Raw genomic sequence first — 16103 nt, 5'->3', positions numbered from 1 at the left:
TTTATTATTTTTTATTTTTTATTTTTTAATTTTTAATTTATTAATAAAATTTATTAATTTTATTAATGTATTTCCTCATTAATAATTTCAGCGGAAATAAGGGATGTCTTAGAATTCTTATTTTATTGAATTCCTATTTTATGAAAAATATTTTTGAATAAAAAAATAAAATTGAATTGAAAATTGAAAATTGAAAATTGAAAATTGAAATTCAAATTGAAAATTTGAATAAAAAAATAAAATTTTATTGGAAACACGGATTTTTTAATTGTATTATTATTTTTTTTCTTATTTAATTATCTACATTTTTTCTTTATTGTTTTTTTAAAGAAACACGAACTTTTTGCTATTATCTTGATTTTGATTAATATTATCATTATTTTATTAGAAATACATGACCACTATTATTAGAAGTAGGTGCTATTTATTATGATTTTTAGTATAAATAAATCTTTATATTTATTAATATGAATATATTTATATTTACATTAATTTTTATTTTTAGCATTATACATTTAATATGTATCTATCATATATATTTTATAAATTATTTATTATATACTATGATATAATGTTTATAATTTATTCTATTTTAAATAATAATATCAAATAATAAAATATAAATAATAATATAATTCATTAAAATAATGAATTTGATTAAAAATAATAGAATTAATTATGTTATTATATATTATTTATTGCTCATTTTATTAGAAATGCTCATTTTTTTATTGCTCATTTTATTAGAAATGCACCAATTCTTAGAAATTTTTACCCCAAAAGCTGCCGTTTTCTTGATTTTGCTCGAATTATTTTATTATTAATTTCATTATAATTATTATTTTTTTATCATCCTAGCGGAGGATAAAACATTATATTTGTAACAATTTTGATTATATTATCAGAAATACCTTTAAATATTTTTTATAATTTCATAATTTTTTATAATTTCATAATAATTTCATCTTCTTGTTACATTTTACAAATACTTTTTATTAAAATTATTTTTAATATTTTAATAAATAAATGTTTTTGCTCTTATTTCACAGAAAAAGCTCTTCTTTATTATTATATTTTTATTACTTTTTATTTATATTTTTAAATAAAATTGTATTTACATTTATAAATTATTCTTTTATATATTTATTAATTATTATTTATATATTTATTAATTATTATTAATAATGATTCTATTAATAATTATATTATTAATTCTGTTAATAATTATATTATTAATTCTATTCGATTATTTTATATTTCTGTTATATTAGCTACCCAACATTTTACCAAATTCGGTAAAATATCTAAAATTTCATTGAAAATAACCAAAACATAAAATTCGGAGAAAAACAAAGCCGGGATTTTCAGCGCTGTTTTTAACCCAAACCGCCTGTTTTTTTCCCCAAAAGGCCTCATTTGCCTGGGGCAGCTGCTTTTGACCAAAAACACCCCGTTTTAGCCCAAAACACGGCCCCCGAGGGGGGGAGGAGAAACTCGTAAACAACAATAAAGGTTAAAAATAGGGGGAAAAAAATAAGGTTAAAAATAGGAATTTGACCATTTCGGGCTCTTTTTTCGCGCCACTGGCAAGTGAAGCCCAGGGGAGTTGTGGGGTGGACTGGTTCATACTGGGACGTACTGGGACATACTGGGAGACCACAAACACCCCATACCCTGCTGCTAGAGGCTTACTGGGGCATACTGGGACGTACTGGGACATACTGGGAGACCCCAAACACCCCATACCCTGCTGCTGGAGGCTTACTGGGGCATACTGGGACATACTGGGGGACACCAAACACCCCCTACACTGCTGCAGGAGGCTTACTGGTTCATACTGGGACGTACTGGGACATACTGAGAGAACCCAAACACCCCATACCCTGCTGCTGTGGGCTTACTGGGGCATACTGGGACGTACTGGGATATACTGGGGGACACCAAACACCCCCTACACTGCTGCAGGAGGCTTACTGGGCCGTACTGGGCCATACTGGGAGGCATCTGTACCCCATAACCAGCTGCAGGAGGCTTACTGGGCCACACTGGGATGTACTGGGCCATACTGGGCCATACTGGGCCATACTGGGCCATACTGGGAGACCCCAAACACCCCCTACTCTGCTGCTGGAGGCTTACTGGGCCATACTGGGAAGCATCTGTACCCCATAACCCACTGCAGGAGGCTTACTGGGCCAAACTGGGATATACTGGGCCACACTGGGATATTCTGGGCCATACTGGGATATACGGGGACATACTGGGAGACCGCAAACACCCCCTACACTGCTGCAGGAGGCTTACTGGGCCACGCTGGGCTATACTGGGCCATACTGGGAGGCATCTGTACCCCATAACCAGCTGCACGAGCCTTGCTGGGGCATAGTGGGATATACTGGGCCATACTGGGCTATACTGGGAGGCATCCATACTCCATAACCAGCGGCAGGAGGCTTACTGGGGCCATACTGGGCTATACTGGGAGGCAACATTACCTTATAACCAGCCGCAGAAGCTTTACTGGGCCATACTGGGATATACTGGGCCATACTGGGCTATACTGGGAGGCAGCCATACCCCATAACCAGCGGCAGGAGGCTTACTGGGGCCATACTGGGCTATACTGGGAGGCAACATTACCCTATAACCAGCCGCAGAAGCTTTACTGGGCCATACTGGGGCATACTGGGATATACTGGGCCATACTGGGCTATACTGGGAGGCATCCATACCCCATAACCAGCGGCAGGAGGCTTACTGGGGCCATACTGGGCTATACTGGGAGGTAACATTACCCTATTAGCAGCCGCAGAAGCTTTACTGGGCCATACTGGGTCATACTGGGCCATACTGGGAAGCAACACAAGCCCAACCCGCAGCGAACGCACTCCGAGGTCTTTTGTCCACTCTGAGCCACCGTAGCGTTTGCATAGGGGGGGCATCCCGAAGCCCTTAATCTACCTAGCAACGCGCTCTGATTGGCCCCGCCGCACTCGCAGGGGGCGCGGCCTGGAGGCGTGCCGTTTCCCCTAGCAACCGCGTCCCACCCCTAGCAACCGCGTCCCTCCCCCTAGCAACGACGCGACGCCCCCTGGCAACGGCGCACCGCCCCTAGCAACAGCGCACCGCCCCTAGCAACGCCGCACCGCCCCCTAGCAACAGCGCACCGCCCCCTAGCAACAACGCCGTCCTCCCCTAGCGACGGCGCCGTTCCCATAGCAACGGCGCCGTTTCCCTTAGCAACCGCCCCGGGGGCGGCCGAGTCCATTGGGGACTGCGGGGGGGGGGGGGGAGGAGAAGGGAAGGAAAGGGTTAAAAGGGACAAAAGCTGAGGGAAAAAGGGCAAATAAAGGAATTTTAAGGGAAAAAAAAAAAGGGGGGGGCGTGTCCCGGAGGGGCCGGGGTTGGGGACAGCGGGGTGGCCCCCCCCCGGCCTTGTGGCCCCCCCCCCCGATGCCTCGCCGCAAGCAGCGCCGGCCTCAGCCGCTCCGACACGGTGGGTGGGGGGGGGGGGGCGGTGTTTTTTGGGGGGTTTTGAGAGGATTTTGGGGGGTTTTTGGGGGGTGGAGGGGTTGGGGGGGGTCCTTCGGGGTCCCCCGCGTGTTGTGGGGTCGGGAAATGGGGTTGGGGACCCCGAACGGGTGAGGGGGTGTGGGGGTGGGGGAAAAGTTGGTAAAAATGCCCCAAAAAAGTTGTGGGGTGAGGTCAGAAAGCATCGGGACCCCCCACCCCCCTCAAAAAAACTTAGGAACACCTCAAAATATCTTCAGGATCCTCCAAAACCCTCAAAAAATAACAAAATCCTGTCAGGATCTCCCCTAAAAGACCCCAAAACTCTCCCAAAATAAGAAAATCCTGTCAGGATCCACCCCAAAACCCCCCAAAACTCCCCCAAATCCACACAGAACCCCCCCAAACCCCTGAAGACCCCCCTAAACTCCCTCAAAATAACAAAATCCTGTCAGGGTCCACCCCAAAAGACCCCAAAACTCCCCCAAATCCACACAGAACCCCCCAAAAAAACTCTTTAAACCATCCAAAACTCCCCAAAATAACAAAATCCTGTCAGGATCCACCTCAAAAGACCCCAAAACTCCCCCAAATCCACAGAGAACCCCCTAAAAAAGACTTAAGACCCCCCAAAATAACAAAATCCTGTCAGGATCTCCCCCAAAAGACCCCAAAACTCCCCCAAATCCACACAGAACCCCCCAAAAAAAACTCTTAAAACCATCCAAAACTCCCCAAAATAACAAAATCCTGTCAGGGTCCACCCCAAAAGACCCCAAAACTCCCCCAAATCCACACAGAACCCCCCAAAAAAACTCTTTAAACCATCCAAAACTCCCCAAAATAACAAAATCCTGTCAGGATCTCCCCCAAAAGACCCCAAAACTCCCCCAAATCCACAGAGAACCCCCCCAAAAAAACTCTTAAAACCATCCAAAACTCCCCAAAATAACAAAATCCTGTCAGGATCTCCCATAAAAGACCCCAAAACTCCCCCAAATCCACACAGAACCCCCCCAAAAAAACTCTTAAAACCATCCAAAACTCCCCAAAATAACAAAATCCTGTCAGGATCTCCCATAAAAGACCCCAAAACTCCCCCAAATCCACACAGAACCCTCCAAAAAACCTCTTAAAACCATCCAAAACTCCCCAAAATAACAAAATCCTGTCAGGATCTCCCCCAAAAGACCCCAAAACTCCCCCAAATCCACAGAGAACCCCCCAAAAAAACTCTTAAAACCATCCAAAACTCCCCAAAATAACAAAATCCTGTCAGGATCTCCCATAAAAGACCCCAAAACTCCCCCAAATCCACAGAGAACCCCCCAAAAAAACTCTTAAAACCATCCAAAACTCCCCAAAATAACAAAATCCTGTCAGGATCTCCCCCAAAAGACCCCAAAACTCCCCCAAATCCACACAGAACCCCCCAAAAAAAACTCTTAAAACCATCCAAAACTCCCCAAAATAACAAAATCCTGTCAGGGTCCACCCCAAAAGACCCCAAAACTCCCCCAAATCCACACAGAACCCCCCAAAAAAACTCTTTAAACCATCCAAAACTCCCCAAAATAACAAAATCCTGTCAGGATCCACCTCAAAAGACCCCAAAACTCCCCCAAATCCACAGAGAACCCCCTAAAAAAGACTTAAGACCCCCCAAAATAACAAAATCCTGTCAGGATCTCCCCCAAAAGACCCCAAAACTCCCCCAAATCCACACAGAACCCCCCAAAAAAAACTCTTAAAACCATCCAAAACTCCCCAAAATAACAAAATCCTGTCAGGGTCCACCCCAAAAGACCCCAAAACTCCCCCAAATCCACACAGAACCCCCCAAAAAAACTCTTTAAACCATCCAAAACTCCCCAAAATAACAAAATCCTGTCAGGATCTCCCCCAAAAGACCCCAAAACTCCCCCAAATCCACAGAGAACCCCCCCAAAAAAACTCTTAAAACCATCCAAAACTCCCCAAAATAACAAAATCCTGTCAGGATCTCCCATAAAAGCCCCCAAAACTCCCCCAAATCCCCCTAAAACCCCCCAAAACTCCCCAAAACCCCTAAAAATTGCCCCAAAAACTCCCCAGGACCCCCCCCCAAAACCCCTTAAGCCCCCCCCCCCCCCGAACCTGCCCAAATCCCCTAAAATCCGCCCCAAAAATCCGCCCCAAATCCCCCTAAAATTCCCCCAAACCCCCCTCAGGACCCCCCCCCCCGGTCAGTGACGTCATCATGACGTCACTTTTCGGGGGGGGGGGGGTGCCATGGCCGAGCCGGGAGGTGGGTGACGGACGAGGGGCCTGCCCCCGCTCGGGGCTGGGTTTTGGGGTGAAAAATGGGGATTTTGGGGAAGTTTTGCACGGGGGGGGTTGTTTAGTGGGAGGGGGGATTCATTTTGGGGTGAATAACGGGGATTTTGGGGGCTTTGAGGGGGGGAAATTGGCTACGGGGAGGGGGAATCGATTTTGGGGTGGATAAGGGGGATTTTGGGGCCTCTGGGGTGGGAAAATTGTTTATGGGGAAGGGGAGTCAATTTTGGGGTGAATAAGGAGGATTTTGGGGCTGCTGGGGAAGGGAAAAATCATTTATTTTGAAAGGGAATCGATTTTGAGGTGAAAAATGTGGATTTGGGGGGTTTTGCAGAGTGATAAACTGTTGACGGGGACGGGGAATTGATTTTGGGGTGAATAAAGGGGATTTGGGGGCCTCTGGGGTGGGGGGGATCGATTTTGAGGGGAAAAATGTGGATTTTGGGGGTTCTGCAGGAGGGGAATGGTTTATTTGGAAGGGGGAAATGTTTTGGGGTGAATAACGCTGATTTTGGGGGCTTTTAGGGGGGAAATCATTTATGGGGAAGGGGAGTTGATTTTGGGGTGAATAACGTGGATTTCGGGGGTTTTGCTGTTAGGAAATTGTTTATGGGGAGGAGATTTTGGGGTGAAAACCGGGGATTTAGGGGTTTGGGGGGGGGAACTATTTGGAATGTGAGTTGATTTTGGGGTGAATAATGAGGATTTTGGGGCCTCTCGGGGGAGATCTTTATGGGGAGGGGGAGAGGATTTTGGGGTGAATAACGGGGATTTGGGGGATTCGGGGGGGGATTGTTTATGGGGGTGATTTTGGGGGTAATTTTGGCGATTTTGGGGGTAGGAAATCCTTGAAGATAATTTAGGGTTAGGGGGGAGAATTTTGGGTGCAAAACCTGCGATTTTGGGCGCGATATCGGCGATTTTGGGCGCGATATCAGCAGTTTTGGGTGCAATTTCTGGAATTTTGGGTCCAATTGCAGGAATTTTGGGTGCAATTTCAGCAATTTTGGGTGTGAATCCGCAATTTTGGGGGCGATATCAGCAAATTTAGGCCTGGATCAGCAATTTTGGGAGGAATTTCATCAGTTTTGGGTGCAATATCAGCAATTTTAGGTGTGAATCAGCAATTTTGGGCACAATATCAGCGATTTTGGGCACAATATCAGCAATTTTAAGTGTGAATCAGCAATTTGGGGAAAAATATCAGCAATTTTTTTGTCACAATATCAGCAATTTTAGGTGTGAATAAGCGATTTTGGGCAAAATATCAACGATTTTGGGCAAAATATCAGCAATTTTGGCACAACATCAGCATTTTGGGGCACAATCTCAGCAATTTTGGGCACAATATCAGCAATTTTGGCACAATTTCAGCACTTTGGAGTGCAATATCAGAGAATTTGGGCACAATATCAGCAATTTTGGGCACAATATCGGCAATTTTAGGTGTGAATCAGCAATTTTGGGGAAAATATCAGCAATTTTTGGCACAATCTCAGCAATTTTGGGCACAATATCAGCAATTTTAAGTGTGAATCAGCAATTTTGGGCACAATATCAGCAATTTTGGGCACAATTTCAGCAATTTTAAGTGTGAATCAGCAATTTTGGGCACGATATCAGTGATTTTGGGCACAATATCAGCAATTTTGGGCACAATTTCAGCAATTTTAAGTGTGAATCAGCAATTTTGGGCACGATATCAGTGATTTTGGGCACAATACCAGCAATTTTTGGCACAATATCAGCAATTTTGAGCACAATTTCAGCATTTTTTGTCACAATATCAGCAATTTTAGGTGTGAATCAGCAATTTTGGGAAAAATATCAAGGGTTTTGGGCACAATCTCAGCAATTTTGGGCACTATATCAGCAATTTTAGGTGTGAATAAGTGATTTTGGGAAAAATATCAAAGATTTTGGGCAAAATATCAGCAATTTTGGCACAATATCAGCATTTTGGGGCACAATATCAGCAATTTTGGGCACAATACCAGCAATTTTGGGCACAATCTCAGCAATTTTGGGCACAATATCAGCAATTTTAGGTGTGAAGTAGCGATTTTGGGCAAAATATCGCCAATTTGGGGCAAAATATCGACGATTTGGGGCAAAATATCGTCGATTTGGGGCAAAATATCAGCAATTTTGGCACAACCTCAGCATTTTGGGGCACAATCTCAGCAATTTTGGGCACAATATCAGCAATTTTAAGTGTGAATCAGCAATTTTGGGCACAATATCAGCGATTTTAGGCACAACACCAACAATTTTGGGCACAATATCAGCAATTTTAGGTGTGAATTAGCGATTTTGGCCAAAACATCAATGATTTTGGGCAAAATATCAGCAATTTTGACCCAACATCAGCATTTTGGGGCACAATCTCAGCAATTTTGGGCACAATATCAGCGATTTGGGGCACAATACCAGCAATTTTTGGCACTATATCAGTAATTATGAGCACAATTTCAGCAATTTTGGGCACAATATCAGCAATTTTAAGTGTGAATAAGCAATTTTGGGAAAAATATCAGCAATTTTTGTCACAATATCAGCAATTTTAGGTGTGAATCAGCAATTTTGGGGAAAACATCAGCAATTTTGGTCACAATATCAGCAATTTTAGGTGTGAATTAGCGATTTTGGGCAAAACATCAACGATTTGGGGCAAAATATCGCCGATTTGGGGAAAATCTCAGCAATTTTGGCACAATATCAGCAATTTTGGGCACAATATCATAATTTTGGCACAATATCAGCAATTTTAGGTGTGAATCAGCAATTTTGGGGAAAATATCAGCAATTTTGGTCACAATATCAGCAATTTTAGGTGTGAATTAGCGATTTTGGGCAAAACATCAACGATTTGGGGCAAAATATCGCCGATTTGGGGCAAAATCTCAGCAATTTTGGCACAATATCAGCAATTTTGGGCACAATATCATAATTTTGGCACAATATCAGCAATTTTAGGTGTGAATCAGAAATTTTGGGGAAAAACATCAGCAATTTTGGTCACAATATCAGCAATTTTAGGTGTGAAGTAGCGATTTTGGGTTAAATATCGCCGATTTGGGGCAAAACATCGCCGATTTGGGGCAAAATCTCAGCAATTTTGGCACGCCCTCAGCATTTTGGGGCGCAAGCTCAGCGATTTCGCGTCTCCGGGGTCGGGAAATCCCCCTCGGGCCGCGCTTGTGCCGTGCCGGGGGTGGGGGGCGTCTATTTTGGGGTAAAACACCACTAATTTGGTTCTTTCCCCCCCCCGCAGCCTCCCCGGCCCCGCGCCGCCCCGCCGCCAAGGAGCCTTCCTCCACCTCCTCCTCCTCCTCCTCCTCGGGACCCCCCGCGGCGATGCCCCCGGAACCGGACCCCCGCCGCCGCCGCTGCCCGCCCCCGCCGCCGCCGCCGCCCCCTCCCCGCCCCCCCGCGCCCCCGAACCCCCTTTTTCCGCCCCAAACCCTCGACATCCCCCTCCTGCTGGAGGAGCTGCGGGTGCTGCGGCAGCGCCAGCTCCGCCAGATGCAGCTGACCGAGGAGATTTGCCGCCACCTCCTCCTTTTGGGGGCGCCGGGACCCCCCAAAAGCCACCCCCCCCCGCAAAAAACCCCCCGCCGCCCCCTCGGCCAAAGCCTTTTTCCCCTTTTTCCCCCCCAAAACCCAACGCGCCGCCGCCCTTTGCTTCGCCGCCCCCTACCGCCTCGCGCCGGCTGCCGGCGGGCGGGCGCCCGACGCCCCGACGGGGCCGGGGGAGGCGCCCCCCGTCCCCGGGCGCCCCCCGAATTTTACGGGGGGGGATTCGGGGGTCCCCCAGCACGGGTGCGGGGTGTGCGGGAAGGGTTTCGGCAGCGAGAGCGCGCGCCAGATCCACCTGCGGTCGCACACCGGCGAGCGGCCCTACGGCTGCGGCGTCTGCGGCAACCGCTTCACCACCCGCGGCAACCTCAAGGTCCACCTGCATCGGCACCGCGAGAAAAACCCCCAGGTGGCCACCGACGGGTCGCGGGCAGCCGGCGCCGGCCCTCGGCCTCCCGACGCGGCGCCGGAGGGCGGCGCCGGCACGTGGCGCGGAGGGTGCGAGGCGGCGGAGGGTGGGAGAGGGGCGGCGGTGGCCAACGGCGGGCAGCTGGTGGCCAACGGTGGGCACGTGGTGGCCGGCGGCGCCCAACTGATGGCCAACAGCGCCCAAGCGGTGGCCAACAGCACCCAATCGATGGCCAACAGCGCCCAATCGATGATCAATAGTGGTCAACCGATGGCCAACAGTGGCCCAACGATGGCCAACAGTGGCCCAACGATGACCAACAGCAGTCAACCAATGGCCAACAGTGGCCCAACGATGGCCAACAGTGGCCCGACAATGGCCAACAAGGTCCAATTGATGGCCAACGCCCAATCGATGATCAATAGTGGTCAACCGATGGCCAACAGTGGCCCAACGATGGCCAACAGTGGCCCAACGATGGCCAACAGTGGCCCGACAATGGCCAACAGCGGTCAACCGATGGCCAACAGTGGCCCAATGATGACCAACAGTGGCCCAACCATGGCCAACAGCGGTCAACCGATGGCCAACAGTGGCCCAACGATGGCCAACAAGGTTCAATCGATGGCCAACGCCCAACCAATGGCCAACAGCAGTCAACCGATGGCCAACAGTGGTCAACCGATGGCCAACAGTGGCCCAATGATGACCAACAGTGGCCCAACGATGGCCAACAGCGGTCAACCGATGGCCAACAGTGGCCCAATGATGACCAACAGTGGCCCAACGATGGCCAACAGCGGTCAACCGATGGCCAACAGTGGCCCAACGATGGCCAACAAGGTCCAATTGATGGCCAACGCCCAACCGATGGCCAACAGCGGTCAACCGATGGCCAACAGTGGCCCAACGATGGCCAACAGCGGTCAACCGATGGCCAACAGTGGCCCAACAATGGCCAACAAGGTCCAATCGATGGCCAACGCCCAACCGATGTCCTCCAACACCCAAGTGATGACCAACAGTGGCCAACCGATGGCCAACAGCGGCCCAAACATGGCCAGCAGTGGTCAACCGATGGCCAACAGTGGCCCAACGATGGACAACTGTGGTCAACGGATGGCCAACGCCCAACCGATGTCCTCCAACGCTCAACTGATGGCTAGTACTGGCCCAACGATGGCCAACAGTGGCCAAACGATGACCAGCAGTGGCCCAACGATGGCCAACAGTGGCCAACCGATGGCCAACAACGCCCAACTGATGGCCAACAACGTCCAATCGATGGCCAACAGTGGCCAACTGATGGCCAACGCCCAACCGATGTCCTCCAACACCCAAGCGATGACCAACAGTGGCCAACTGATGACCAACGATGGCCAACTGATGACCAACAGTTGCCCACTGATGACCAACAGTGGCCAACCGATGGCCAACAACGCCCAACTGATGGCCAACAACGCCCAACCGTTGGCCAACAACACCCAAATGCTCTCTACCAGCACCCAACCATTGGCCAACGCCCAACCGATGACCTCCACCACCCAACTGATGACCCCCAACGCCCAAATGATGCCCTCCAATGCCCAAATGGTGTCCTCCACCACCCAACCGACCTCCAACGCGCAACCGATGACCTCCACCACCCAACCGACGTCCTCCAACCCCCAACTGGCCTCCATCACCCAACCAATGACCTCCACCACCCAACTGATGACCCCCAACGCCCAACCGATGTCCTCCAATGCCCAGCTGATGTCCTCCACCACCCGACTGATGCCCTTCGACACCCAACTGACGTCCTCCAACCCCCAGCTGATGGCCTCCACCACCCAACCTGCCTCCACCAACGCCCAGCCGATGTCCTCCACCCCCCAACCGACGACCTCCACCCCCCAACCGGCCTCCGCCACCCAACCGATGACCTCCAACCCCCAACCGATGACCTCCAACGCCCATCTGATGGCCTCCACCACCCACCTGACCTCCACCAACGTCCAACCGATGTCCTCCACCACCCAGCTGATGTCCTCCAACACCCAACCGGCCTCTACCACCCAACTGATGACCTCCAACCCCCAACTGATGTCCTCCAACCATCAATTGATGACCTCCAACCCCCAACTGACGATCTCCAAACCCCAACCGGACTCTACCATCCAACTGACGTCCTCCAACCCCCAACTGATGACCTCCACCCCCCATCTCATGACCTCCAACCCCCAACCGACGTCCTCCACCACCCAACCGGCCTCTACCATCCAACTGATGACCTCCAACCCCCATCTGATGACCTCCAACCCCCAACCGATGACCTCCAACCCCCAACTGACGTCCTCCAACCCCCATCTGATGACCTCCAACCCCCAACCGATGACCTCCACCCCCCATCTCATGACCTCCAACCCCCAACCGACGTCCTCCACCACCCAACCGGCCTCTACCATCCAACTGATGACCTCCAACCCCCATCTGATGACCTCCAACCCCCAACCGATGACCTCCACCACCCACCTGATGACCTCCACCCCCCAACCGACGTCCTCCACCACCCAACCGGCCTCTACTACCCAACCGATGACCTCCAACCCCCACCTGATGACCTCCAACCCCCAACCGACGTCCTCCACCCCCCACCCGATGACCTCCACCCCCCACCCGGCCTCCGCCCACCTCCTCCTCCTCACCCGCCGCCCCGGGCCCGGCGGTGGCGGCCCCCCGGAGAACCCGGAGGCCGGCCTCCCCCCGGGCCTCCCCCCGGGCCTCCCCCCGGCCTCCCCCCGCCGCCAGTGCCCCGTTTGCCGCCGGGCTTTGGCTCGGCCCCGGCCTCCGCCCCGCCGGGGCCTCCACCACGGAGGCCGGCGGCGGTGCGAAGGCTGCGGGAGGCCGATTTTAGGGGGGGCCCACCGGGGGGGGCCCCCCCCAAATTCTTGCCCCCTCTGCCGGGAGAGGCTGGAGGAGGCCGGCGGCCTCTGGGGCGGAGGGCGGAGGCCGAAGGGCGAGGGGAGGCTGAAGGGAGGAGGGGGGGAGGCCCGAAATGGGGGGGGGGAGGCCCAAAGTGGGGGGAGGGAGGCCCGAATTTTGGGGGGGGGGGGCAAAAATGACGAAGAGGAGGAGGAGGAGGAGGAGGAGGAGGAGGAGGAGGATGAAGGCTCGGAGGACGAGGGCGGAGGCTCGGAGGATGATTCGGATTCGGAGGCCGGCGGCCTCCGGCATGAGGAGGAAGAGGAGGAGGAGGAGGAGGAGGAGGAGGAGGAGGAGGAAGTAAGGGGGGGACCCCGAAGCGGGGGGGACCCCAAATTGGAGGCCGGAGGAGGAGGAGGAGGAGGCCGGGAGGAAGGCCGCGAGGACGGAGGCTGCGAGGCCGCCAGGAAGCGGGTAAGGGGAAAGGGTTTTTTGGGCCCCCGAAATCACCTTTTTTGGGGGTCTCCCCCCAAAATTTGGGGGGATTATTTGCCCTATTTAACATTTTGGGGTGGATTTCCCCCGTCTTAGGTTTTTTGGGGTCTCCAAATATCGTTTTTTGGGGCGATTTCCCCCCATTTGAGGTTTTTTGGGGGTTTCCTCCCCATTTAGGATTTTTGGGGTCTCCCAACGTAAGATTTTTGGGGTATTTCCCCCCATTTAAGTTTTTTTTAGGGGGATCCTCCCCGTTTTAGGTTTTTGGGGTCTCCAAATGTAGTTTTTTGGGGCGATTTCCCCCCATTTGAGTTTTTTTTGGGGGTTTCCTCCCCATTTAGGATTTTTGTGGGGTCTCCCAACATAAATTTTTGGGGGATTTCCTCCCATTTAAAGTTTCTGGGGGTCTCCCTGTTTAAGATTTTTGGGGCAATTTCCCCCCATTTAAGTTTTTTTAGGGGGATTTCCCCTATTTAAGGTTTTTGGGGTCTCCAAATGTAAGATTTTTTGGGGCAATTTCCCCCCATTTGAGGGTTTTTGGGGCGTTTCCTCCCCATTTAGGATTTTTGGGGTCTCCCAACGTAAGATTTTTGGGGTATTTCCCCCCATTTAGTTTTTTTTAGGGGAATCCTCCCCATTTAAATATTTTTGGGGCCTCCAAATGTAAAGTTTTGGGGCAATTTCCCCCAATTTAAGTTTTTTGGGCGGGATTCTCCCTATTTAATTTTTTTTTTTAGGGAATTCTCCCCAATTTAATTTTTTTGGGGTCCCCCAATTTAAGTTCTTGGGGTCTCCCCACCGAAATTTTTGGGATCTTCCCCCTTCAACCCCCCCCCCACCCCCAATAACTTTTGGGGTTTTCCCCCCTTTTTCAATCATTTTCGGGCTCCCCCACTACAAATTTTTGTGCCCCCTCCCCAAACCCTTTTAGGGCCCTATTTGGGGTCCCCACCCCCAAAAATTTGGGGTGCTGACCCCCGCCTTTTCCCCCACAGCCCCCCCAGCGATGGAACCGGGGGGGTCCCCCCAGCGGGACCCCCCCTTTTCCCGTCTGCTTTTGGGGCCCGAAACTCCCCCGGGGACCCCCCGAAACCCCCCGGGGACCCCCCGAGACCCCCCCGGGGACCCCTGAGGGCCCCCAAGAGCCCGGGGGGGTCCCGGAGGACCCCGAGGGGCCCCCCCAAAAGCAGGGGAAGGGGGAGGAGTAGGGGCGCCGGCAGGTAAGGCCCCGCACCCCAAAGATTTGGGGGGATTTGGGGGGAATTTGGGGTCTTGAGGGGGTTGGGGGGGGGGATTTGGGGTGCCCCAGATGGGATTTGGGGGGAATTTGGGGGATTTGGGGTGCCCCAGATGGGATTTTGGGGGGGAATTTGGGGGATTTGGGGTGCCCCAGATGGGATTTGGGGGGAATTTGGGGGATTTGGGGTGCCCCAGGTGGGATTTGGGGGGATTTTGGAGGATTTGGGGTGCCCCAGATGGGGTTTTGGGGGTGTCTGGGGGGATCTGGGGGAGGATTCGGGGGATTTGGGGTGTCCAAGAAGGGTTTTTGGGGTGTCTGGGGGGATTTTGGGGGGAATTGCGGGATTTGGGGTGTCCCAGATGGGATTTTGGGGGGGATTTGGGAGATTTGAGGTGTCCTAGATTGGATTTTGGGGTGTCTGGGAGGATTTGGGGGATTTGGGGTGCCCCAGGTGGGACTTGGGGGGATTTTGGAGGATTTGGGGTGCCCCAGGTGGGGTTTTGGGGTGTCTGGGGGGATTTGGGGGGAGTTTTGGGGGGATTTGGGGTGTCCAAGAAGGGTTTTTGGGGTGTCTGGGGGGATTTGGGGGGATTTGGGGTGTCCCAGATGGGGTTTTGGGGTGTCCAGGGGGGGATTTTGGGGGGAATTGGGGGATTTGGGGTGCCCCAGGTGGGATTTTGGGGGATTTTGGAGGATTTGGGGTGCCCCAGGTGGGGTTTTGGGGTGTCTGGGGGGATTTGGGGGGAGTTTTGGGGGGATTTGGGGTGTCCAAGAAGGGTTTTTGGGGTGTCTGGGGGGCATTTTGGGGGGGAATTGGGGGATTTGGGGTGTCCTAGATTGGATTTTGGGGTGTCTGGGAGGGTTTGGGGGACTTGGGGTGCCCCAGGTGGGATTTTGGGGGAATTTGGGGGATTTGGGGTGTCCCAGATGGGATTTGGGGGGATTTTGGAGGATTTGGGGTGCCCCAGATGGGGTTTTGGGGGTGTCTGGGGGGTTTGGGGAAGGATTTGGGGGATTAGGGGTGTCCAAGAAGGGTTTTTGGGGTGTCTGGGGGGGCATTTTGGGGGGGAATTGGGGGATTTGGGGTGACCCAGATGGGGTTTTGGGGGAATTTGGGGGATTTCGGGTGTCCCAGGTGGGGTTTTGGGGTGTCTGAGGGGATTTGGGGGATTTTGGGGTGGTATTTTTTTTGGGGGGGGGGGGATTTGGGGTTCCCCAAATGGGGTTTTCGGGGTGTCTGGGGGGGCATCCGGGGGGATTTTGGGGTTTATTTGGGTTTCTGAGGGGGGAATTGGGGAATTCGGGAGGATTTGGGGGTGTCCAAATGTTATTTGGGGGGGATTTTGGGGTGATATTTTGGGGGCACCCCCCCCAAATTTTGGGGTCTTCACCCCCCCCCCCCCCCCCAACCTCCCACAGGAGCCCCCCAGGACGAGGACGCCGCGACCTAATTAACGCTAATTAAACACATGGAGTGCGGGGGGGGGAGGGGGCTGCACCCCCCCCCCGCACCCCAAAATCTTCCTTTTCCACCCCAACCCCCCCCCCCGCACCCCAAAATCCCCCTTTTCCACCCCAAAATCCCCCCCACCCGATAGCATAGAGCGAGGGCTTGGGGCCCTATTAAAGCCGTTTCCTGACTCTATCGCC

General features: G+C 51.5%; 1 protein-coding gene across 3 annotated transcripts; it reads left to right on the top strand.

Moving 5' to 3' along the window:
- Nucleotides 1–3323: 3323 nt before the first annotated feature.
- Nucleotides 3324–16098, top strand: LOC136788785 (uncharacterized). Of its 3 annotated transcripts, none has more exons than XM_066987469.1 (4): nucleotides 3324–3496; nucleotides 9101–13192; nucleotides 14209–14433; nucleotides 15873–16098. In XM_066987469.1, exons 2-3 carry the CDS (start codon nucleotides 10001–10003, stop codon nucleotides 14419–14421), a joined length of 3405 nt encoding a protein of 1134 aa, XP_066843570.1. In that variant the 5' UTR covers nucleotides 3324–3496; nucleotides 9101–10000; the 3' UTR covers nucleotides 14422–14433; nucleotides 15873–16098. The 3 variants fall into 3 exon arrangements, with proteins under 3 accessions (XP_066843570.1, XP_066843571.1, XP_066843569.1); XM_066987470.1 differs by lacking the exon at nucleotides 3324–3496 and adding an exon at nucleotides 5779–5797; XM_066987468.1 differs by lacking the exon at nucleotides 3324–3496 and adding an exon at nucleotides 6536–8393 and having other exon boundaries at nucleotides 8803–13192.
- Nucleotides 16099–16103: the final 5 nt, after the last annotated feature.

The sequence above is a fragment of the Anser cygnoides genome, chromosome W (assembly GCF_040182565.1).
Source record: "Anser cygnoides isolate HZ-2024a breed goose chromosome W, Taihu_goose_T2T_genome, whole genome shotgun sequence".
Taxonomy (NCBI): domain Eukaryota; kingdom Metazoa; phylum Chordata; class Aves; order Anseriformes; family Anatidae; genus Anser; species Anser cygnoides.
The sequence above is the reverse complement of the archived record's forward strand: the minus strand, read 5'-3'. Positions and strand labels throughout refer to the sequence as shown.

Coding starts and splice junctions, on each gene's coding strand:
- LOC136788785 (XM_066987469.1), top strand. CDS start 10,001: ATGGCCAACAGCGCCCAAGCGGTGGCCAACAGCACCCAATCGATGGCC. Junction 13,193..14,208: donor GCGAGGCCGCCAGGAAGCGG/GTAAGGGGAAAG, acceptor TTTCCCCCACAG/CCCCCCCAGCGATGGAACCG.